Here is a 26,721-nt window from a genome sequence, read left to right as displayed (position 1 = left end):
TTGCATGTGAGGGAGAGCCTCCCTACACATATAGAAGAAAAGAAGCACATATTCTACCTGGGTCAGCAGTAAAGCTAGCTGAATAACTTGATCAAATAATTTCACTTTTTTTCCAAATGAAATATACAACAGATGCCTTCATTATTCACTCTACTTTCATCAATAGTGAAGTTATTTTAAGTTACACTGTAGTCATATAAAAACAAATGTAATTTGAATTAGTAGATACTGCTTTCTGATATACATATGCATTGTATACTGACATTTTTAAGCTCTTGGTTCACAGTTTGACTGATACATTGGTAGTTTGGACTTCAATATTTTGGAATCGTAAAGAAAGGTACAATGATAGAGGCACTTTAAACAAAGGGCTTTTGTTAACTAACATTACATAAGATTTTTATCACTGGAAGTCATTACCTTACATTAAACCTGTGTCCATGAACTGTGAATTAAGCGGATTAATATCAGATCTTAACAACTCCAGAAGAGCTGTAGAGTGAACAATCTGCATTTACAAAAATACCTAAATAAATATAGGATTTGCAAGTTTTGCTGCTGTGATCTATTGTATTGATTCTCATTAACTTATGGGACTTTTGGATTAAGTACTACTATTACTTGCATCTTTATCATGTCATTTTTTGAGTGCACTACAATAGTATCTAACTCATCTCTTAGAAGTATTAAAAGTAGTTCTGATTACTTAATCTTGAAAAGGACATAGGAAAAAAAAGGCAGCAGTGGGGTGGGAATTAGAGGGTGTTCAGACCTAAGCAATGAGAATAATTAGGGCATGTAAAACTTCTATATGAATAGAGCTTGAACTGTTGACTGGGATTTCCTTATCTTAGAGATGAGGCAGATGGGAGGAGAGACAATAAAAGGATATAAAATATGGACTGGTATACAGAGAAAGGAGACAAGGTGATTTTATTTAACCTGTGTCAAGATATGAGAACAAAGAGCTACTATGTAAAATTGAATAGAGACAGATTCAAAAGTGATAGAAAGCAAATAGTTTTGCAACACACAAATAGCCCATGGATCTCATTGCTACATGATATCACTGAGGTCAATATATCAGCACAATTCTAAAAAGGATTAGATATTCATACGGATATGAACAATATCCAGAGTCATCACAGTAAATATTTTTTTTTATATTTTGGAAGGGATATAAATCCTCATGCCACAAGGGCTTAAGGCAATGTCTATCTACTGAGAACTAGAAGGAATTTTTCTCTAAGAGCAGTTATCCTGTAACTGTCTACAATAGGGTTTCTTAAACCATCCTCTGAAACGTCTGTATTGGCCACTGTTGGAGACAAGATACTGGACTGAATGGCCCTTGGTCTGTGGGAACACTCTTCCTCACCAAAGCCCCAGTTCTGCAGTCTGCTCTGCACTTACTCCAATTACTTGAATTGCTTGCAGGATCAAAGCCCAAGTTTATTCTTTTCCATCTACTTAACATTTTCTTCATTCCTTCCAGTAGGTTGAAATGTTCAACTTTTGTTTCCTGAAGTCTATTTGAGCAAGAGCTGTTTTGTTATGGAGCACTGGAATGTGTGCTATGTTTGCGTACTCCTTTGTATGTTGGCTTCACAATTATTTGCACATTTTTGAGAGGCTTGGTTTTTGTTTTGGGGGTTCATCTCTGGTAGTTCTGAGGCAGAATAGCATGACATATTGTAGATCTTAAAGAGGAGTTACTTTTTTTTGTTTAAAATTTTGGTGTGAAAGAGCTGTGGATCATTTTGTTTTGCCATAGACACAGGTTAACCAGTGGACAATCCCCAAAAGACTGCAACTCTTGTTTAGAAGTACTGTAGGTCACATTTGGCTCTTATTGACAGTATGGCCAAGACTTTCAAAAGTTCTAGTGATTTGGCATGTCTACCTCTTTCTCCTGTCATTAAAATATGGGCATATTCTACTTTCTATTACACCCCTGCAACTCCAGTTGAAAAGTGGAGCTGTACAGGTTTAACAGAGCAGAATTTAGCCTGTTATAGTTAACTGATGTTAACTAGACACAAAGAAGTCAAAGCAAGGACATTCAAAGATGAATCTTAAGACCCATTTCAGGGATCTCCAGTCAGTGTGCAGCACATCATACCATATGTGCGTGTGAGCATATTTCAGACCACACTTGGAATTTTCTGTCTTTGGTGTGCTGTGTGAGAACTCAATCATTTCTTACAGTACCTATTTCAAGGTGCTGCATGAAGCATGCAGTGCACATAGTAAGTTTACTGCAATATATCTAGCAAGATCTCATTTCCTTGCTCTCTTTGGGGAGAGTTATTTACATGCTAGATAAGTCCATTTATCACAGTACAATACTGTTAAGATGTCTTCCTTTAATTTTCTTTAAAACCCCTCTTATTTTTTAAAAGTGCTAACTAATTAATTTCCCTCAAGGCACTTGTGTTACCATTTTTCTCATTTCTAAATTCCTATAATAGAACAGCCTATGTTGATAAATGATATTCCAAGTTCCATGGAGCTCTTTGTTACAAGTAGCTGCTCTTTTCATCGCTGAATAGTGCAATTTCAATTCATGCTGAAATATCAATGATAACATACAGCAGCAAATTGTTCCTTTTATGATCCTTGTCATTGTTGAAACTCTCCTGTTAAGAATTAAATGTCAAAGAATTTAATGAATATGAAAAGTCTGATTCCTTTTTTCTTTTTACCTTGTGAACCTAAGATATCATCCTTTGTTGTTACCAAACTAGTTATTAAAATGCTAACAACGATGATTCCTGAAAGCTCAGATGCAAGAAGCAGGGGGCATCGTTCTCCCTCACCTCCGCAGTAGCATCTGAGCAAAGTGTTTTGTATTCACACTGCTTGTTACGAGGCTCTGAACTTCAGCAGTTCATTTTCAGAATGGTAGCAGCCTAGCCAATCTTGAGGTGTTAGTGTGCCATTTGCTATTACATATATCAGAAACATATGTCCTCAATATAGATATAGAAATACATGCAAATCAGTGCTGTGAGTTCCACCTCTACCCCAAATCAATTCACAGTTAAGATGTCCTAATCCTTACTATGACCGAGACAGATGATTTGACAGCTAATATATTTCTAAATGTGATATTCCTCTTACCCATCTCCTGCCCCATCTCTCTTCCCTGGCAACGACATTATAGTTGTATGGCAATCAGTTTCAACTGGCTCAGACATCCAGATCTGTGAGGCTCAGTCAGCTTCTTTCCCAGCTTGGATCCCCTTATAATTGTACCTCTAAGTTCCACACCCGTGACTGCCAGTTCATTGGCTAGTGCTGTCTTCATGCTTTATGGGAAAGCACTTGTATATGGCTGCTGCTATGTCAGTAGCATTGGAACAGTTTTTAGAGTAGGGGTGCTGAAAGCCATTGAACAAAACTGTAAACCCTGTATATGATGGAAACCACTTCAAGCCAGGGGGTGCGGCAGCACACCCAGCACTCATGTGCTGTGTTTGATATTAAATCTAACTTGAATTTCAGGATACTTTTTTTTCCCTTCTCTTTTTTCTTTCAATACTAAATATGATTTTGGCTGGGGGCAGTACCTCCTGCTCATAAATCAAGTGTTCAGAAGTTCAATCGTTCTGAAGTCAAATGAGAACATGGTGCAATAAAATATTTCTCTCTCTCTCATTTTTTAATATATAATTGCCCCCCTCTGCCTTTTTTTTAATGTTTTAGTATCACATATCATCATCATCATCATCTATGCTACAGGCAGTGATGTAAGTGCTTCCAGAAAGGACTACTTGCCAGTGAGAAAATAAGATAAAGTACATTAAAGAACTGAGGTGGTCTTAAGTTATAGTTCAAGGTATACAACAAATGTCAAATCTGACTTCTCACATCCCTGGTTTATTGCATTTATGTACTCATTCTGGGAAGTTTGTGACCTTCTCCATCAAAGATGTCAAACATTGACATTTGATGGAAGCATGGAAATGGTTTGTGAAAGAGTTGACTGAGAACCCAGAGGTGGTGATGTATTTTCATGTGAAACATGTGAGTGTATGTTTCATCACTTTCTAAAATGTACTTTTTTACATAGCAATGACCGTGGCAAATCTTGTGTTTGTACTCCTAGGTCAGAATTAAACTCAGACCTTTATTGCAATGCATATGTCAGGATCTGATATGGACTGATACATATTTCATTTCTTTAAAGGTGAATAAACATTTGTTGTTGTTAACAGTGCCAGCTTTCAGGTTCAAATAATCACAGAAAATGTTGCCTCCTGGGTTCTCCAGGTGCTCTTTTGAAAAGTATCCAAGGAGAAAATCTGGCCCTTAGTCAATATATTGTAAAGCTAAATTTATATGTAAACCACATCAGGACGTATTGCTATGAGAACTGGATTGATTTTTACTCCTATGACAGTGGGTGCACTTAAATAGTTCATGCTGGTTTTACAAATATTACCAGTTTGAGTGATACTCCTGATACTTAAAGTGGGGATACTGCTAGAACAAGTAATATCTTTGTAATATCTGCTGTAAGTATAAAAGAGTCTTGACAGTACTAATTTTGGTGTAAATAGTGTAATATCCATTAATGATGTGCTGAGTAAAAATCCTTAATGTATGAAAAATACTATGCAGTCTGTTAAAAGCAGGCAGGTTTTAAACATTTAGATTTTCCACTGCATTCAGGCTGCTTCTCACTCCACTACTAGCACAAATTGGCCCTAAAAATGGGGTAGCCAGCGACAGGTTGATCAACCCCGTGTATGAGGATTCTTCTGTGCTATAAAGCAAAAGTAGCTCCAAGGGGTCATGGGCAGGACTTTCCCTATTGGCAGATGCTAAAATTTAGGGCAACCTTAAGGACAGTCTAACTGAGGCAGGAAGACCAGGCTACCACACAGTCAGCTCAGGCCCTGGGGAGTACAAACATGGTTCAAAGACAGTTTTATACACTTACTCCACTACACATACACACTCCTAAGATGTTCTGTGTGCTGTTAACTCACAGCTGAGGATCTGGGCCTTAAATTTTAATATATTATTTACTTCAGATGTTTTCTTGAGAATACCAGGAGTGCTTATCCATTCTGTGCTGGAAGATGTGGGATTTCATTATCAAAATGCTATAAAGCCGATTAAAGTGTAAATGTGCAAAAATGTCAAATTGAGCAATTTATTATTACTGTCTTTTTTTATGGTCTAAAACAATGTGTGAACCCTCTTTAGCTGGTTACACTAAGCTTCAGCTGAACGAGTTCATTCCATTCCTCAGTAAAATTATTTTTTTTTATGGAAGATACCACCTTTACTAGATGGCAGCCAGGGCTTGAACATATTTAGAATCATGTGTTCTAATGTGCAACCTGGCCAGCCAAACTGAGTTAGAACATGGTATGGCTGTAGTCAAGTTTAATCCATGTTAAAAATAACCACTGTGTGAATGGGGCACTTGGCACCAAACTTGCCAAAGGCTTTTGACATATTTACCTTTGCTCAGTCCTGAGACTAAAAATGTTTGGTTTGGACAATATGCTATGTTTATCAATGTTTAGCCCTTACAGCTGGTACCATTATAGGTCTTGAGTTCTTGCTGTCAGAGCATTTTATGCTACTCAATGGATCCAGAAGCCACTGCTGTTAAATAAATAAATACAAATTCAGAATAATGAATGAAATCCACTGTTTTAATATCATTTGACCTGTCTGAGTCAGTCATGCAACAGCCCCTTTACTAAGTGAAACCAATTACAATCCAAGCAAGGTAAGTCAAAAAGCAAATCATTAAAAGCATTTTGCTTCCTTTGCTAGGTGACAGAAAGTGAGAAGGCCTGATTCTCTACTCTGTTACACCTGTGATGCTCTGTCATGCTGGTGTATCTCCATTGATGTCAATAGCATAAAACTAATACAGTGAAGCAGAGAATCAGATCCTTTAACTCTCACTCTAGCATTAACTTCTTTGGCACATGGGGTGGTGCAACAGAAATTGTGGCTTAATGGCCTACCCTTTCTCTCCCCAGAAAGTCATAATCAAAAGAAGATGAATAGAGCTCACTTGATTTTCTGAGCTGCAAAACCATAAATAACAATCCTAGTTCAGAACATACGGATGCTGGGAATGAAACATATTTACAGGCATTGAAGGGAAATGAGCAGTGATTTTCTTACCCCAATGTTCCCTACAATAATCAAAATAATAATCACTTATGGCTTAAGGCTACAAGCCTAAAAATTATTGCACATATTCCCATTAGTATTTTCAAATATGCTCACTCAGGATCTGCAGCAGTGAAAACTGGGGTTCTAAGCCGCAGAGTACACAACGTTCACAACTTCAAGCCCATTTGTGCTTGACTGCCCTGGGAGGTGGCACCCTTTTTCAGTTCTTTGTGTTCATTTTGCACCTTCCCCCCTTCCTGCTACCAAAGATAAAGAAGGTAGCCTTTTCAAACTTTACAGGACAAGTGTGAATCACTTTGATTTCTCCTTCACCATAATGGGTTATGTTGTCTGCCCCCCATTCTTCATGGGAAATACCAACAGATCTGTGGAAGCAGACTTGCAAATGTTACACATCATTTTGGTCTCACCTGTGTGACAGGTGGACTTGATGCATTCATGCATGCAGACATAGGTTGAAAATCTGTGGATACAGACTTAAGACCCCATAGATGTTACTCCTAGCCTGTGTCATCTGTGCTTCTACTGAGTTCCTGGCTCCTTCCAAGCACTAGTCACATGTTTGCTCCCTTTCTGTGCTGCATTTATTTTCTTCCATGACTGTTGTTTTGGGAAACTTGTGGCACAAATGTCTTCTGGACTTCTCCCACCATGAATGTAGCCCTATGACCCATGTAATGGACGATTTTTAAATTGCCCAAATCTGGAAGCAATGCACTTACAGAATTGTTTGTTTTTAAAAGACATCAGTGATTCCCTGAGGAAATATCATTGCACAAGGGTAATTCCTATAAAGGAACCTGAAAGTTCTGTGATGGTAAATTTTCAACACACTGGAGAAATAAACAGTACCTACAGTACTGCATAATGAAAACCAAACTTCATTTCCTGTTATAGTAACATTGTAGCAATGTGAGAGAAGTTAAGACATTTGCTGATTAGGGTTTACTCAGCTGTAATATTACCTGCTTTCGCCATTATTACAAGATAGTAAATTTATTACTCAAATGATAATAAGTAGTTGTTTTAACATTTATTTTGGTACGCTGGACTAGTTGCATTATGTTTTGCAAACAATGGGTCTGATCTGGTTCGACTGAAAATTAGGGACTAAAATCCAATTGCTTTCTGCGATAGGATCAGGCCCATAATTTATATTCGCTTTGCACAGTAAAAATCTGTAATTTTACTGGACTAAGTAGGAAATCTGACTTATTATGTTCTTATATGAAAGGGAGAGCTGAGTTCTATGAAAGATTGTGTCTTTTATCAATGAATTTAATGTGAAACTGCTGCAGTGTAAGGGTAATACCTCATTAGACAGATAGGACTCTGGCAGATAATCGCTGTTTGTTATATGCATTACTGAAGACTGAAACCTCCATCTCATTTCAGAATTGCTTTTGCTTTCAAATATCTTATCCACATTAAAATATGCACCAGTTAAATTAAATAGATTTAGCTGAATCAGTGCACATCCCTAAGTGGATATTCTTATTTCTGTTTTAAGAGTGGCAAACTTCAGATCAGTTTAGACTTGCTCCTAATCATTTTAAGAAGTACTGAAATAAATCTGTTTTCAGACGAAGAGTGTTCACATAGTCTTTTGCACTAATTGAACTAAATAGGTTTAAAATCAGACCTGAAATTGAACTACTTCAACTCTGTAGGTTGGATAAGCCCATAGTGAGCTCTTCTCTTTTCATGTGCATTATATTCCACCAAAGATATTTAAGGGAGTATGAGCAAATCATTAAGATCCTGCATTTCCTATATTCTGTTTAGTTTTATTTTCTGTTTGTGCCTGCTTTCGTGTAGTTTTTTCTTTTACTTCGCTTTTTATATTTGCTTCTTTGCCGTTATTTAGCTGCTAATCTAGAACTGCTCATTTCTGACATCTTCTTGCAGGCCTGTAGCCTCACTTTTTTTTGTGCATGGAATTTTTCCCTGGACAGTGGACTGAGATAAGGCTTTAGTAAAATCCACATTTAAAGTGAATACGAGGAAATGGTTTTTGGCTTGGCCAGGGAACTATAAGGTGTGTGGAGACAACGTACTTTATGACTGTGAACATAGATGAATCTGCCCAGCATATTTTGACTGTATGCCTGTCATTTCATGGAAAGAGCAGCCTGCAGTGGTCTCAGCTCTAAACACTTACAGTTTGTTGTTATAAAGCTTGTCATTAAAGCTGGGATATGAGCTGTAGACCTCTGGGAATGTTCATAACCTGACTTACTGAAGTTGTTCTTCCTACCCCTGGGTTCTCATCTTTTCTTTACTGTGTCTTCCCTGTATGTTTCTCTTGAAACTATTTACAGTAAGAAATGCAGTAGCAGTCCAGATTTCCAGATGAGCTGTGATTTTACTGTATTTAGGGTCAAATCCTAAACTCAGTGTACAGCCTGAGTAACTGGGCTGTGACCTAGGGAGGTCCACAGAATCCAGGAAGGAAGAAATTCTCTCCCGGTCCATAACTAAGTAGTGGAGCTCTGACAGTAGGGGCAGATGAATGACTTTGCATCTATATAGTTACAGGTTTACCAACTCCATTCTTCCCCCCTAATTTTTCTGGGGTGCAGAGGGCCTCTCTCACTTGTGTTCCATGAAGCACATGGTGTGCACACCCCCAATTCAGACTTCCCTGTTCCTGCAGCACAGTAGGGCAGGATGGTGGGATTTGCTCCTGAATAGTAACTGGTCATGGGTAAATCTTAAAGTGTAGAGGCCTGGTTCAGTTGGGATAAGCACACAGATGTTTGAATGTTCCCTAAATATTAACTGGCCCACAGAAAGAGTGACACTATAGTCCAGTATTTAGGGCAATCACCTGAGAAGTGGGGAAGCCCTGTTCAAATCCCTACTCCGGAAGCAGAGAAGGAATTGAACCAGGTGAGTACCACATCCTAGGTGAGTTAGATACTTGTTTGCAGCCACACCTTGTAAGAGCAACTGCTGCTTACGAGCAACATTTCCCTTGGGAACATTTGGATTTTATATGCATAAGTTCCTTTATGGATTTGTTAAGTGTCATAAGCCTTTCAATGCCTTATAGATAACAGCTTATGTCTCTCATATGACCTTATGGATAAATAGTACATATCGGGTCCTGTTAAATGCAATGTAAACATATGTCCACTAATATGGAATGTTAATATGGATCCAGTGTATCCGGAGTTAATTTACTTCACTGAGAATGCTCACTTGCAGCTGTTTTGTAACTACAGTTTTTCTTTTGGCATTAGAGCTGCTCACATAATAGTGAAAGGATTAATTTATGAGACAGAGGTGAATAAAGGTATCTTATTGCAGGCTGGGAATTCTCTCTTCAATTTGACTAGTAGAAAAGACTCTTTTAAAGCTCCTACTTAGTATTTTAACATAATGTTCAGATATGGCTTGATGTACTGTACCAGGGATGGCTCCGGGCACCAGTGCAGAAAGGCACGGGACCGGTAGATCACCTGCAGGAACACTGCTGAAGGCTGCCTGACTGCTGTGCTTGGGGTGGCAAAAAACATAGAGAAAAAAAAATTAAGTGACAAAATGCAGTACTGAACTGATGTGTCAATGAGAAATCAACCAGGGCTGGATTACTCATCCCTTAATCATGAAACTGGATTGTTACTTTTGTCAAAATTTGCCATTGCAAGCAGCCATCTAACAGGCAGCACTCACAGGTGTTACATGATGATGTATTGCAACCCCCTAAGGGCCTGATCATATTGGGAGAGAAAAAAGAGGTACAGATGGAGCACTTCTACATAAGAGCACTAAGAACTTAGAGGTCACCGAGCCTTCTATTCTGTTCAAGGCTTTTGGTAACAAAACATGATGATTCCCAATCTTCAGGCGATATAATGAATGGCACTTGCTGACTAGTTTTTTTTGGCTATCAGCAGAGTTTAGTGCTACTCAGCATAATGAGCCAGGACTCAGTGTGCTAAATACACTCAGGTTTTAAAGTGCTTTTTTACTTCTTTGGTTTGGAACTGCCATTGTATTTTAGAGGACATTATATTGAGATCTGAATTAGAGGCACCTTGTAGTGCTAAGGTTCTGTAAGGGTTGATAAGTACTCCAGATGAAGAGCAGACAGTTTTAGCTCAGATAGTTGAAGGTTTTGGCTGCCTGAACTCAAGAAAGTCAGAACAGGAGATTATATCAGCAAGTAGAGGACATATATATGAGTAACAATACAGTAATTTCATGGCCCAGGCTTTCCCACCAGTACTTGAACTCTGTATTGTGTGCTATCCACCCCGCCATTGTCTCTTGCATTGAGTGACATGTACAACCTGATGGGTTCCTTTTTTCTTTAAGGAATGTCTACACTACCTGCCGGATTGGCAGGTAGTGATCGATCTATCGGGGATCGATGTATCGCGTCTCGTCTAGATGTGATACATCGATCCCCGAACATGCTCCCTGTCGACTCCGGAACTCCACCAGGGCGAGAGGTGGAAGCGGAGTCGATGGGGGAGCGGCGGCCATCGATCCCATGCCGCGAGGACGCGAAGTAAGTCAATCTAAGTTGATCTAAATACGTTGACTTCAGTTATGCTATTCTCGTAGCTAAAGTTGCCTATCTTAGACTGATCCTCCCTCCCCCAGTGTAGACCAGGCCTAAGTTACCTGAGACTGTGGGCCTCTTCCTGTGGGCTTATGCAATGCCACAATGTCCATCATATTGCAATCATTGCTACATGATCCTCTTATCTAATTATCTCTCTAGTTTCTATAATACTCATCATCATAGTTTCTAATGCAGTTAAGATGGGGAACAGTGACACCACCAATTCATTTTTAGCATCTTTCATTCCATAACTCCTTTCAACTTGAAAGCTCTGTAAAGGTATCTGCAACAAGGTGCTCTGCCCCTTTTAAGGGCCAGGGGGCTTGGAGCCAGCCAGCCCTGTTTTCAGGCAGACCACTTTAAGAACAGGCATTTGGACCTGGTAGAAGGGATTCTCAGACCCAGCTGGAAGGGGTTGAGGTACTTATTAGAGTCAGAAAATGACTTAGCTGGTGAGAGAGCTGCCAGGTGGTGGGGGGTGGGGGTGGTAGGAGGAGGAGGAAAAAGTCCTTGGGCCAAGGGAACAGCACCATTTGAAGAATGTTGGTTCCTAGGGTTATCAACCCTCCAGGATTGTCTTGGAGTCTCCAGGAATTAAAGATGAAACTTTAATTAAAGATTATGTCATGTGATGTAACCTTCAGGAATATATCCAACCAAAATTGGCAAACCTATGGGTTCTTGTGGCAGGCACTGGAGTAGGGGACTCCAGGATGGCTTATAGGAAGACTGGGAATAACTTTTTTTGTGTGTTTATGTTTTGAATAATAAATTAAGCTTTGAGGAAAAGGGCCTGATCTAGACTTTGCACAAGATGTCAGTCCTTTGTAGGCGAAAGGCCAGCTGCCTACAGTGTTAAAGAAGGTCCTTATTAAATTCTTACCTAGGAGTGTCAGTGTAGTTTGCAAGAGTTATGACAAAAAACAGCACATCATGGGTCAATGTGTTGAATCCCAAAGGCACTCTTTGAGGGAGCTGATTTTATTTCTTCTGGGATGTGTGCTAGCAGGTTCTTTGGATCATCCAGGACTCCTGTTCTTCCCTCTTTCCTCCCACAGTTGACTGTGTCCATTGTCTTTTGTACAGAAGATTGCACATGTAGCAACCTTTTGATCCCATCAGAAGCAAAGTGTTTAGATAAAAATGTCTTGTTTTGCCATTTTGAAACAATGTTTTTTGTTTGTTTTTGTGTTTTTGGTTCAAAACAATTTTTTTTTCAAAATTTAAAATAATAAAAATAATCAAAAATGCTCAAAACTGAAATGTTTTGTTTTGAGCCCAATAAGATGCTGATTGGACACAACTGTTTTTTTTTTTCCAGTTTGGTGAAAATTAAAAAAATATTCAATTTCAGGTTAACCCAAAACACATTCTTCCCTGATTTTTAGAATTGCCAGTGAACTTAAAAATCTGTTTTCACCTAGCTTTACTCCTGACTGAATAAACTGAAGGGAATAGCCATGAAGCAGGAACATCCCCTTCTTAAGGCAATGCATATCCTGTATCGACCCTGCTGCTTCCTGTTAACTTGGATTGATTGATTATTTCTCAAAGCTGAATTCCTTCTTGGTCTGAACCAGAGGAGGTCATTTTAAGGGAGGCAGTGTTGTTTACTGAGTAGAGCACTGGGCTGGGATTCAGGAGACCTGGTTTCTATTCCCTGCTCAGCCACTGGCATGCTTGGGTGACCTTGGACATGTCATTTTGCCTCTGCACACAGGTTTCCCTTTATTTTAAAAAAAAGGATAATGACACTGGCTCCTTGAAGAGCTCCTGATAAAAAGTGTCATATAATACAAAGCTCTTATTATTGTTTATTAACATGTTGTTCTTCCTTCTCCTCCCATAGTGATAAAATAGCAAGGTTTTATATGCTTATTGCTACTATTTCTGAGGCAAACTCAATCTTCAGTTATCTCCGTAAATTCCAGTCCTCGGTGTGAATGTCAGTTGTCACATGGTAGAGCTTTTTGAGAGCACTGTTGCATATGCCTGACTGAAGGGCAGAATATGCCTGACTATGTATTATTTGAATAGCTGACTCAAATTAGAGACATGGAACGTATATTTCTTTCTTCTTTTTTTTTTAAGTGTAGCTTCTAGTTATAGTTTTTTTAGAACACCAACTGCTTATCTGTTCATGCCACTCATAGACCTAGGGATATAAAGAACAAAGATCAAATGGCTTTTTCTCATGTTCTTATTTGTTTCATTTTCAGGGAATGACTAGCAGATTGCAACTAATGAGCTTATTTGTGTATTCCAGAAACATACCGCTCGCAATATGCGTTTCAATGGTTATTGTCACAGTTGGCTATGTGTTAACAAATGTGGCTTATTTCACTACAATCAGCCCTGAGGAACTGCTAAATTCAAAGGCTGTGGCAGTGGTAAGTTATGGAGGAAAAATACAAATGTATAGATCTGGCTACAGTTAAAGTGGATCTGCTGTTAAAGTTGGTCATTTCCCCCTGAAAATAAGAATAAAAAAAAGTGGGAAACTTACAATGAAGCTACACAAAAACACCCTTATAAGGCCCCAATTTAGCAAAGCACTTAAACATGGACTTAAGTCTCATTGCCTTTTATTGGGTTCCTTATTGATGCATAGGGATGAATTTAAACTTATGCATAGCATTAGCCCATTCCTATTCAGCTGACTTTTTAGAGTTGTTGGGACTTAAATGCGTGCTTAAGGTTAAGTACGTGTTTAAGTGTTTTGCTGAACTGTGGTGATGTCAATTATTTTTGTGGCATCGGTTTTGCAATAAACAAGTATAAATCCACATACCAATATTGATACAGCTAAGGATTTTTTCAATAGGAGAATCTGAACACCCTATTTTCAAGTGGCTAATTCTGTAACGTATATAAAATCTAGCAGCAGAATATTTTGTGGCACCACAGAAAATCATGGGCAGCACCTGTGTGCGCCTTCAAACCATGAGGATAAGAAACAAAATTCTTATGGTAATGACCTAGGAGCGTGAGATATGACTGGGTGCACAGACTATAGGATGACAGAAGCTCAGTGTGGTGATCATTGTACAAAATATTACGAATGTTTGTATACGTATGACAAATGTGGATTAGACAGATTCTCATTCATAGAATGTGAATGAATAGTCGACAGCTGATGGTATTTAAAACAAATATATAGGGGCAGATTCTACCCCTCTTCCATGAAGTACCTTAACTGATAAGTAGCCACACTGAAATAAGGCTCTGCTGTCTGAAAGCGCTACCTACTGAATATGAGTGGGAGACACTTGCCTTGTCTCCCACTCATACACAGTAGATAGTGCTTTATTCAGACAGCAGAGCCTTATTTCAGTGTGGCTACTTATCCCACTAGCGAAGAGAAAATGACAAATGTGCAGAACAATGTCACAGAAAGTTATAGAATGGAATCTTGTAGAAACTCTTGTTTTTTTCCTGTTAATTCATGTTGCTTTCTTTTACCAGACCTTTGCTGAACGATTAATGGGAAATTTTTCATTAGCCGTTCCAATATTTGTCGCCCTTTCCTGCTTTGGCTCTATGAATGGTGGTATCTTTGCAGTTTCCAGGTGAGAAGATCTAGGAATTATTGGAGTGGGTGGGGGAGGCGGGTAAGAACATAAGAACAACCATATTGGGTCAGACCAAAGGTACATCTAGCCCAGTTTCCTGTCTTCCAACAGTGGCCAATTGCCAGGTACCCCAAAGAGAATGAACAGAACAGGTAATCATCAAGTGATCCATCCCATCGCCCATTCCCAGCTTCTGGCAAACAGAGGCTAGGGAAACCATCCCTGCCCATCCTGGCTAATAGCCATTGATGGACCTATCCTCCATGAACTTATCTAGGTCTTTTTTGAACTAGTTAAGGAATGACTCAAAACCACGGAGGACAAATGAAACCAGGATTAATTCCTTTAAATATCAGGACAGGTTTACTACAATAGTCTTTATGACTTTTATCAAGTTTGGCATTACTATCACATAGCTAAAACCCTGTGAATTGCTTTAAAAATAATCCATTTTAATGTAATACCTAATGGATTGATGCTTTATTTCTATGGGATAAGGTAAATGTGGGAAAACACTAATATTAACTGCTTGTAAAGACTGATAATGTCGGGATGGGAAATGGTTATATGTCTTTTGCTTTGGTTTCTGAGTATCGACTTCTGACATCTTTTAAAATCTGAATGTCTTCAATAAAAATAAGTAGAGCTGCTGAGGGTAACTGAATGTGTTCTGCATCTATAGTGAGCTGCTTTGACTTCTCTTTGTAATGAGTGTATTTAAAGTCTGTCCGCATTTACTTCCCACCAGGATGTTCTACGTTGCATCCCGTGAGGGTCACCTTCCAGAAATTCTCTCCATGATTCATGTCCGCAAGCACACTCCTCTGCCAGCTGTCATTGTTTTGGTAAATCATATAAACAAATGTTCCTGCGCAAGATTGTGTATTACAGGCTTGCATGGGAGGATTCAAGCAGAACTTGGGCACTGCTGGAATCTCTTATTTATTTATATTTTGGGGTTTGGTGAGGCGCAGAAGAATATAGGCACTGAAGCGATCTATTCTAGTGCCGTCTCCTCTGTGTTTCTGATGGTAGCACTTAACTCTCAGAGGCTGCTACCTAAATCCTGTCTCATTACACTTTCTTTCAACCTTCCAAATCCTTAGAAATAAAGTGATTATTTGGGCCCCTTTCAGGGACATGAATTCTAATAGAAAAGGAAGTAGAGAAATAAAACTCAAATTCACATAATTGGAAGCATAGCTAAACAGTAGTGTTTGAGAGCACCCTAATGTGAAAAATGCAAACAATGATACACAAAGGTAATGTAGGAGGGGGGAGCCCTGAGTAGTGCAGTGATTGCTTTTTAATCTTTGTGAGAACGTGTCTGAAAATATGGGTAACGGAAACAATTGTGAAAGGGCTATGAGAAGAAAGGAAAAGCACAAGGTAGTATAATGATGGGCCAGTTACCAATTCCTAAGACAGACTCACAGCTAAAGCATTAGAAAAAAAGAAGAGCAGTAACTCAGGCCCTAATTTTCAAACTCAGTTGCCTAATGTTATATCTGTGAATAAATTTCCATTTAGGGCTCATCTTCTGTGGGGATTCAGCACCTCTCGGCATAGGCCCTGAGGAACCAATGGCCCTGCTTCAGATGGCTTGACCCATGTATTCATGTGCAGTCTCACTGACCTGAGTGGGGCTCCATGTTGGTGTAGGGAGTCTGCTGATAAGATCAGATTGCAGGATTTGGACCTAAATCAACACCAGGGGCGGCTCTAGGTATTTTGCTGCCTCAAGAATGGCAGGCAGGCTGCCTTCCGCGGTTTGTCTGCAAGAGGTCCCTGGTTCCGTGAATTTGAGCGGGAGGTCTGCCGAAGCTGCGGGACCAGTGGACCCTCTGCAGGCATGCCGCCAAAGGCAACCTGCCTGCCGCCCTCGCGGTGACTGGCAGAGTGCCCCCCCCATGGCTTGCTGCCCCAGTTACGCGCTTGGCGTGCTGGTGCCTGGAGCCACCCCTGATCAACACTTACAATGGGTGTCTAAATACTTACTTTGGATGGCATGTATCGGTTTAAGGGTCTGTCTGCACTTCAGTCAGACACAGGTGTGGTTATAGCATGTGATAATATACTCAAGCTAACTTTAGTCTAGCTAGAACAAGTGCTAATAGCAATGGAGCTCAGTAGGATGGGCTCGCTACCTGATTACAAGCCCGCTAGTGAGGCTGGGTATATATTGTGCTGGCTCCCATGCTGCCACAGTTTCACTGTTATTAGTACCTGCACTAACGAGATTAAAGCTAGCTCAGGTATGTCTCCGTGTGCTGCAATCACACATCCAATTGCAGTGTAGCCATACACTAAATGTTTAATTTTAAATTTGTTCATCTAAATTTAGGTGCCCGAGTTTGAACATTGGATTCTCTAATTGAGGGTAGAGGGGGAGAATGTTTTTAATGTATTTGTTTTACCCTGCACTATTCCATTTGTTTTGCTTTATATTTTATATTTTATTGACTCTTGTGTCACTTACATTTCTGTTTAGCGTATGGCACAATGCAGCTTTCCTGAGTTCACTTTTATTGTGCTAGTAGCAGTTACGCACACTACTTTTCCTTCTAGAAGCAGTATGCTTCTATAGGAAGATGGCTTTTATGCAGTCTTTCCTATTGTTCATGCCATCTTAGATATAAGTGCAGTTGTTATGAAGATATTTCCTGCCCTGACCCTTAGCATTTCTGCGTTTTCCTGTTGTATGTTATGCAGAGGGCTGAGCTTGTTTGGGGGAGAGAAGGAAAGTGAGCACATTCAATGCTCAAGGCTCAGAACACAAAGTGAAGAAAGGAAGCTATTGCTTATTACGTGCCTGCTTATTTGTGGCTAGGAACTCTTAATATCAAGATGTGCATATAACAAGCCTAAGTAACCATGTGGTCCTATTTGTAGCCTTCTTTGTGTCTTCATTTTTCTCCTCTGCCATTGATTGCCCTGCATTGCAGCATCATGCTTAAAGTTAGATTTTAAGGGGTCAGGGTCTATGGGTAAAATCCTGGCCCCGTTGAAGTCAAAGGCCGAATTCCCATTGATTTCAATGGGGTGAAGATTTTATCTTGTATCTTATTTGTAAAAAACAAACAAACAAACTAGCACATTTGGGGCACTGTGGCAATCATAATAGACTGGAAGTCAAAGGGGGTGCTCAGTAGGGTAAGCCCTGTGTTTGAAATATTTACACTCCCTGTCCAAATCCCAGATAGTTTTTTCCACTGAAAAACAAAACAACACACACAGATTTTTGGCAGAAAAGACCTAACACAAGTTAATTATCTCACAGTAAAATCCTAGTGGAGACAAGGTAGAGGTAATTTTTATCACAATTTAGCTAGGCAAGGCCAGCCCTGCATGCCCCTACCTCCCACCCAGGGTTGACCTTGCCTTGCTACATCTCAGTAAAAATTACACAGCCTGTCTCCACTGGGATTTTTCCCTTTTTTTTGTTTGGCAGCAAACACGTAGCCTGTAGCAAGGTTGACCTACCCCTTCATTCCAAAAAGTACAAATTGGCTGTGCCTTTTGAATTAGACCATAAAAACTGAAAGCTGGTTTTCACTAGACATTTTTGTCTTGCGTTATTGTGATACTTAACATGCTTGTAAAAGCGAATGTGGACAATCCCCAGCTATTTGATCCAGGATGTTTATTCTTTAACCTAGGCTGATCCCTCTGGTTAAAGTTTGTAGCCTAGAACAAATGTGTGTGTGGAGTTTCCACACACGGCTTTACAAACATGTTAGGAACTGCAAGTTTAATTGATTGCCAAAGTGCAAAAGTCTAGTTTAGACATAACCTGAGCTCCTGTGTGCTCTATGTAGAGATTAAAGATCTCAGGACACTTCTCATAAGGGTAGGGGTTTGGCCTGGTGTTAACCAAAATTTCCCCTTCCCCGGCTGTGTACATCCTTCTGTGTGACAATTAGCTGCTGTTCTCCACTCGAAAGGTGGTTGCATTTCAGAGGTGCAGTATGTGTGTAGTTTGTGATTGGTTATGGGACGAAAGTCGTACTGTAAATACAAGATGATATAAATAAAATAAGTTGGTGCATTAAGTCTCTCTTATGCTCTGAATTTCTTTTGCAGCACCCTCTAACAATGATAATGCTCTTCACTGGGGATCTGTACAGCCTCCTGAACTTCCTCAGTTTTGCCAGGTGGCTTTTTATTGGACTAGTAGTTATTGGGCTGATTTATCTCAGATATAAACGTCCTGATATGCCTCGTCCTTTCAAGGTAACTTCAGCAATCTGACTGTTTTTTACACAAGTCTCTCTCCCTGTACTTAACCCTCTGCTAATCCACAGCCTGATGATAAGGGAATAGATGTTCTGGAGTAAAATGTTAACTGCTTGCAGGCAACTGATGTTAACAGAACTGATTCTTTTACTGTAGTTTAAATGTTTAACTTTAGAATTCCCAGCTTGTTTCTCTACAAGATCTCTGATGAAGAGCAAAAATATTCATCTAGCCACGTTTCTCTCCAGAGAAGAAGTTTTTCTTGTTCACCGTTGATGAGGTTTGGGGAGAAGCAGATGTATATTTATATTTAGGTTCATGTGTGAAAGTGAAGGTGTCTGATCAATTTTGCTCACACTCACACCGTGTTGAGGAAGTAAGGGAGTAGGTTCTGACTGGTTTGTAATCTAACAAAGTATGTGAAGATGCCTCCTAATTGTATACAACGGTGTATATTTCAAACTGCCAGTATTTGGGGGGCATTGCAGCTGGGCCTCAATCTGGCCTCTGTTTTGCAGGCCCAAACAACGTCATCCACATTTCTGCAACCAGCATTAATGTCAGGAACAAAAACTAGTAATTAGACATCAAGGGGATATTTTTTTATTTTTCTTTTCCTAATCTCTCTGCAGAGCCTTATTTGGCATTAATCACCAATTTCAGGTACAAACAGGTCATTAGATATTAAATTACTGATATTTGTGCCCACAATTTCAGGCACAGTTATTTTTGAGCACTAAATTGCACCCATAAAAATTGCTTAATCTGGCCTAGCAATTATTTGGCCTTGATTCTGCCACCCTTATTTATATTAAGTAGTTTATAGCATCACCCTCAAAAGTTGAGAGAATTAATTACTATTTTTTCTGTTTTCAGAATGACACTGATAACATAATCAGTCATGCTGTCAGATGCACAATACTTCTTCAGTACCTGTCAGTTACCTAATGTTATCAAATATTATTTTTCTGTGGTCAAATGACAATTAACTTGTGCTCCTCCAGCCAGATTTTGTTTTGTACCTTAGGATGGATATCACTATGTACTTAATGATTTTAAAAGGCAGCTGGCAACTTGAGCGCTTTGCTTTATTTTAAAATAGAGTGTAATAGGTAATTATCAAAGAGGAAATCTTTACTATATTAGTGCTGCTTGTCTAATAGAGGGCTAGAGAAAGGACTTTTGTAATGTAGCATATTTACGACCCGTACATTTTAAAGGATGTAAAGTGCTGTGGTGTTTTAGTATGTAATTAAGAGACTGCTGTAGAACTTACTGCATAACACTGTATTTAATTTATATTCTTTAGTTACTCACATTTCAAAGGCATGTTCCAAAAGACCAGTATTTCTGCAGAACCATAGTGTGCTGCTGTGTTTTTATCCAATTTATATTTCATGGAACATTAAATACCAGTGTCATTCAATAACCAAGGTCAGTGGAAAGTAACCTTTTTTTTTTGGCCTGTGTTTCAGGTGCCGCTATTTATTCCAGCTTTGTTTTCCTTCACTTGCCTCTTCATGGTTGCACTGTCACTTTACTCTGATCCTGTCAATACAGGAATAGGCTTCGCAATAACTCTGACTGGTGTCCCCGCCTACTATCTCTTTATCATATGGGACAAGAAGCCAAGATGGTTCAGAAGGCTCTTAGGTAAGTCCACATTAATGTGGGACTCTTCCCTCTCTCTCCGAACTTCTCAGTCGCTCCTTGTAATGAGGTTTCCATTTCCAAACCACTATCTCATAGCATGGGGTGGCCCTTATCATTGTGCCTCAGTTCCCCCTTGTTAATATTTCTCAAACTCCACAGCCCAGTTTGGCTGCTGCAGTGATTTGGCCCTCCAGCCACCCCTTCCAGGCTATACAAGTACAACCATAAACACAAAGCCAGAATCTTCTTGCGAATTTCAAACTGTGCCCATCCCCTTCTTTCTCATTGTCTGGTCCAATTTTAATAACTCATACAACTTGACAGACCTCAGCTTTCAGCTCTTCCCAGGCTCTTTCCTATTTCTTCCTCGTAGTCCCTCTAATGAGCAGCAACTCCCAAGACTTGCTTCTTTCCTGGAGGCCTTCCTTTTCTTTCCATCTCCCTTCTGGCATCTGACTATCCAGGCTTCTTCCTTATCTAGTCCAGAGGCCTGATTGAGTCATATGACCCATTTTCCCCTAGGGTGGCAAGTTAAGTATGTCACAGATGGGGCTGAGACCCAACTCCCTTTAAAGGGTCAGCCACAGGTGATAATCCCCAAACTGGAAAGTCTTTTTGATTCTTGTCACCACTCTGTTCCAGGAACAGCAGAGCCACTTGCTTTTCACTCAAGTTGTAACCATTGTTCCACCAGTTAAACTAAACTCCAGCTAATTAAATGGCCATGTCTGCAGCAAACTCATTCTTTAAACCAAACAGACAGACAAGCATTTTTTTAAACAAGACATTTCAGATTACTGAACCCTTGTACACCCACCATACAGGTATCTGATCCCAGTTAAGTTACTGGCCTTCTTCCTACAGTCATTTGCCTGTTCTAATAGATTAAATGTTTCCTTGAGAGGACAACAGCTTCTGACAACTAAAACATTGTCCTGAATGCAGCAGCAGCTCCAGGCACCAGTGCTCCAGACACATGCCTGGAGTGGCAAGCTGCGGGAGAAGCCCTGCCGGTCCCTGTGAGGGTGACAGTTAGGCAGCCTTCAGCAGCTTGCCTGCAGGAGGTCTGCCGGTCCCACGAATTTGGTGGCAATTCAGCAGCGGATACGCCGAAACTGTGGGACCAGTGGACTTCCTGCAGGTGCGCCGCCAAAGGCTGCCTGACAGCCGTGCTTGGGACAGCAAAAAAGCTAGAGCTGCCCCTGCCTGAATGTAGGCCTGATTCTGCACTTGCTACTCAAACCAAACACCTGTGGGCCGACATAGGACTTTGTTTCAGGTAAGGCATGCTGGAATCAAATGATTCTTAAAGGTTATTAAAAAGCCAAGTTATGAGATAAAATGCTCTATAGTTGACATATTGTCATCATGGTTGTTTACATCTTTTCTGTGAATGACTTCCAACAAATTTTCCTGAAGTAACTTAGCTGTAATTTTTTTTACATCTGAATATAATTGAGGAAAATTGTTTATATACTATTTCTGGAATTTTTTTCAAAAACTTGTGCAACTTTTGATGTGTTAGGGAAGAGATGTCTGAAGTTTTGATTAGAGAGGAAAAAACAGTACAGTTAATTAAAAAAAAAAGCTGTCCCACTTCTTTTTATTTTTGTTACTCAGCCCTATTTTGTGAGGCTTTATCATGAGACAGTTTTCAGTGCAGACAGAAATATAAACAAAATCTCCTAAGAGATTTGAGAAATGGTGGGTAACTTGTTAAACAAAATTGGATGAAAAGCTTGCTTTATGCTGCGGACACTTTGTGAAAGCCAGTGATTTCAACAGAAGTTGGCTTTCCCACTACAGTTTATTTAAAATTAAAAAATCTAGGGCTCTCCCCAACTCCACACCACTGGGCTTTACTGGACCTTTAAAATGAGCTTGTCCTAATAAAGTAGCACAAGAGCCTTGCGTGCATGCAGCATGTACTTCTGCCAATGCCAGGCCAGTTTGTGCCTCCCAGCAGCAATTAATCAGCCCTATTCTGAGTAGGAGATGTCCACATTCATTTATGATTTCTTTGGCTTGACGTTTTGGAACTAGAAAATATTTTCTTAATAAATCAACAATATTTGTTTGCATTTTCTGGTGAGAAGTCCTGAGGATTTGCAACATAGTTACTTGAAACTCTGTGGCCACAGGATGCCAGTGTTGAACTACATTACTCAAGTGAAAGGAAAATATTCTCTTTAGGAGAGATTGGATATACATTAAGCTTTTTCTACCAGCTGTGACAGTGTGGCTGATTCTTCTAGCCCTTTGGAGAACACCGGATCCTCATGCAGGAAATCAAGCCAGATGCCTGTGTAACACATACAGACACACACTACTGGCTCAGACGGGAAAGCATCAGGCACCTGTCAATATGGGGGAAATAGCTTGTTCAGTTTCCCTGTGTTATTCCTATAGTAACAATAGTAGTTAGAGAAAACTGATGCTGACAGTTTTGAGGTGGGGAGGAGGTGATAATCCACTCATTAAATAAACAGCTTTGTTTCAGAGTAGGCAGTAAGAAATATCCCTGGAGTCATTTTTTAAAAGTGATATTACTTTGCAGGAATTGATACTGCTGCAGTGTAGAGACCAAAGAGTATTTTTCACATGTACTGTTTCAGGATAAGTCTATTTAGGATGCTTCTCTGAGATCTGAATAATGCATTTAGCTTATCTCCCACATAGACTGCAACATGAGCATTCATCTTACTTATTAAGTTACCATATTTCATAAAAATAACTTCACTTACTGTGACGTTAATATGCCTGGCCAGTGCAGGTAGCCAGAGAGATATTTGAGTTCACTCCCCCCCCGTCCACTCATCCCAAATGGCTTTTAATATTGCACCCGGCAGTTAATATTTTGCTAGTATTAGACACCTGTGAGACATAGTTAAACCCAGTGTGCTCAGGCAAATCATATTTGTACCGGGCTGTTTTCTCACCTTTTACAGAATTAACTTGAAACCAAAGATCCAAGCAAAGCGGCACCCTACAAAAGTAGATCAATAATGAAAAGAATGTAACAGAGATCAGAGGTGGACCTGAGCCAAAACACACAAATTTCAGGGTGTTACACAGCCTAAATCTGGATCCATGTTTACCCGTGACCTGTCTCTTCATAATGTGCTAAGCATCCCCCAACCTTTGAGGAGTTTAAAATTCAGCAGTGGCTCTGAATGTTGAGGGCTGAGCCCATATCAGGGTAGAGATATGCTATACATATAAAATCCATCCATTTCTTTAACTGCTATTTCCAGACATCAGAGGGTGCCACTTGCCCATTCAAGGTGTAGCATGATATGTTCAGTGCAGCTCTCCGTGTTGAGTTAATGAGGTTGGGCTCCGCAGGAACTCATCTCCACCTTATGGTAGACAGCAGCAGTAGCAGGTCGCTTGTCCTGTCATTTACATGTTCAGTAAATCACTGCTTTTACTGAGAGGTTTCTTTTCCATTCCCAGTCTTTACTCTGTGGTTATTGATAACTCCAAGATCCTATGAAGGAGGTCCAGATGCCAATGCACCTGACTTTCATTTATGCTGAGTGTCCTTTAAACTGCCCTGGAAGCATAAAAAGGGCTTTACAATGGATACAAATATAACTTGTGGTGCTAGAGTGGTATAAAGAAGGTCTTAGTGTATTTGAGAATCAGGCCCAGTATCTCCAGCCACTGCTTAAAGCACACAAGTATCATGGGTGTTTTAGTGCTTGCAGCTTCTCACTTCCATAGAATTTCAGGGTTGGAAGGGACCCCAGGAGATCATGCAGTCCAACCCCCTGCAAAAAGCAGGACAAATCCCCAGACAGTTTTTTGTTTTTTTCACACCAGTTTCTTAAATGGCCCCCTCAAGGATTGAACTCACAACCCTGGGCTTAGTAGGCCAAAGCTCAAACCACTGAGCTAGCCCTCTTCCGGTAAGCCAGAGTACAATGCAAAGTATTTCTTCAGAAAAAACTTCTCAGCTTAAATATTGTATTCAACCTCTGCCCCCCAAATAGAAGGGAAGAGAAGAAGAGCCACATAGAGAGAGAGAAAGAGAGAGAGATTCTCCATTGTCTTGCAACTTGTGTCATTTACCAATGCAAGGTGAGTATAGAACACTAACAAATTACAATGGTAGTGTTTTACCCCCCATATTGCCCTCACTTTGCACTGGTGTAAATGACTACACAAGGTGCTGGGCAGTGGAGAATCAGGCCCTCGAGTGGCAAGGATGCCTTTTAGTTGAAGAAACTTTGAAGAAGTGAATCTTTCCTTGGTATTTAATTTATATGATTTGGTGCCCGCATATGAATCAACAGGCAAACCACTCAAAGGACAAATCCCACTAATCCCTGACTCTTCTCTTTAATAATAGCAAAGGAGAATATGAAATTGTTTCTAACTTGTAACATGTTTAAAACAAGTGCAGAGGCATTACAGTGCAGAGTTTATTTTGGTCAAGCAGATTCTGACACAGAATATGGGTGCATAGTTCAGCATATTTGGGCCTTTATTGCAACATTAACTTTGTTTGTTTTGAGCTGAACAACTGTGTAGAGAATTAACTTTCTAGAGTTAATGTCTAAACAGGAGTCTCTCCAACAATAAGAACCCTTCTATACCTAGTAATTGTCCCTTTTTGGCACAGAGCTGAGCAAAATGTGGTTAGAAAGGGAACACAGTTGTAGGGCTCTTTAAATAAGACATTTTATGGTGCTATGACTGGTACATCTAAATACTTATGAATACATATCATTGGTGAGTTGAACAGCTCTTCTAGGAAAATCTGCCTTGATTGCTTCCCACATATCTCCAGTTTCTTTACTTTTATCTTTGCAGACAGGGTAACTGAAACATTGCAAATCATCCTGGAAGTTGTCCCAACAGAAAATGACTTGAAATCGTGATCACTTACATCCTAAAGAAGAAGTGTTGCCTGAGTGCCCCATTTTTGCGTGGGTCATTGGGGTGGGCAGGTTTCCCCCCCGACTGGAAGTTCAGAGAATTACAAGAACAAGTCACAGTTACAATGAAGCCTGAAAAAGACTTGGTTACTAGAGCTGTAATTTTTTTTTTTACATTCTCAAACTTTTGTACAAGGAGTTCGTATGTAGAAAGTACATCTGCTCTGTGCTGTAAAATAACAGAAGCCACAGAGCATCTCATCTCTCTGGGAGAGTGGGGACAAGTAGAAAAAAATGAAAAATCTCATTATTTCCCTTTTATTATAATATTTTTTTAGCAAACCTTTGGTTCTTCAAATTGGGGATTTTACTGCATTGTCAATGAACATTTGTTCCAGAAATTTTTAAAATCAGATATACTGTGAACAATGTGTCCTGCACCCTGCTCATGAAGAACCTAGCCTTTTACTGGAGAGAAGGGCAAGGTAAAGCTCCTTAGCTAAAAGTTTGGGTCAACATTGTTCTTTCTCTCCATTCTTCATCCATATCTTACTTCTCTTGTCTCAACTGAAGCAGCATATCAGTTCCCCACATATACAAACAAGGTGATTTCATCCACTTTTGTGATGGCCTAGTAGGATTGCTAAATTTCCTGCATTTTTTTCAATAGAGTAATTGAAAATTGATTCTGATATTTAATATTGATTTTCTGCTAAAGGGGAGGCAAATTTTAGGTGTGAGGCATAATTTGATTCATTTGAAAAGTTTCTACCAATCTGAAAGTTATTGCTGGTTCTGTCGGTATTCCGCTATATGTATAAGAAATATCTCTCAGTCCAGTAAATGCTTTCAAATCAATCAAGACATTTAAAATTCAACCACTGAACATATATGGATATTTGTAGTCTAGGAAAATTTGGATCTGCAGTCCCCATTTAGGCAAAGCTCCCATTAAAGTCAATAACGGTTAACAGATGTGATTGGAAATACCACCAGTTATGAAATCAATGGGAATTTTGTCCAAGGAAGGACAGCTGTCTGGAATACGCATAGTAAGTGAAAGGTGAATTAGAGAAGGAATGTTGAACTGGAAATCTACACAAACTGCGGGATGTTTTCTTAAACACATACTGAGTTCTTAGGCCTTGAAATCTCTGCAAATGATGTTCTCATACAAAACCTACTTCCTGGTTCCCAGTTTCAACTGAAACTAGAAATTAGGGAGGAAATTGGGTTGCAAAAATTGAAGGAAAAACTTGGTTCAGAATCAAAACAGTTTGGTGATTTGTTTTGTTTTGTTTTTTCAGTTTGTGGTTTGGGTTAAGGTTTGGCTCAGTAGTGACTTTGCTTGCCCTTTCCTATTAATACTTTACACAGTAGGTGAACACTGAAATATTTTAAATGACCAAGAAAATGGTTCTATATTTCAAAGACTACTCCAGCCTTAGGATAAGATGTTACAGTTAATATGTTAGAAAAAAAACTTAATTAAATATTTAACACACTACTTTTAAAACTGTTGCCTATTAGAAGATAAATTGTTTATTCAAAACCTTCATGAAACAGACATAAATCTTTTAATTTATAAATATTGAGGGAAACACTAGAACTGTGGAAACTTCTGCAGTTA

At 39.5% G+C, this 26,721-nt stretch overlaps 1 protein-coding gene across 1 annotated transcript in view; it reads left to right on the top strand.

Annotated features, from left to right (window-relative positions):
• The window catches only part of SLC7A11 (solute carrier family 7 member 11), a 77,457-nt gene extending 51,861 nt beyond the window's left edge, over positions 1–25,596 (top strand). The window contains exons 7-12 of the mRNA XM_050946509.1: positions 13,014–13,137; positions 14,213–14,316; positions 15,068–15,164; positions 18,403–18,552; positions 20,031–20,208; positions 25,027–25,596. Coding sequence (XP_050802466.1) covers positions 13,014–13,137; positions 14,213–14,316; positions 15,068–15,164; positions 18,403–18,552; positions 20,031–20,208; positions 25,027–25,094 — 721 coding nt within the window. The 3' untranslated portion in view covers positions 25,095–25,596. The remainder of the gene's footprint in view (positions 1–13,013; positions 13,138–14,212; positions 14,317–15,067; positions 15,165–18,402; positions 18,553–20,030; positions 20,209–25,026) is intronic.
• Positions 25,597–26,721: the final 1,125 nt, after the last annotated feature.

This window comes from Gopherus flavomarginatus, chromosome 3 (assembly GCF_025201925.1).
Source record: "Gopherus flavomarginatus isolate rGopFla2 chromosome 3, rGopFla2.mat.asm, whole genome shotgun sequence".
Lineage (NCBI taxonomy): Eukaryota > Metazoa > Chordata > Testudines > Testudinidae > Gopherus > Gopherus flavomarginatus.
Note: the sequence above shows the minus strand (reverse complement) of the source record. Positions and strands in the feature narration are given on the sequence as shown.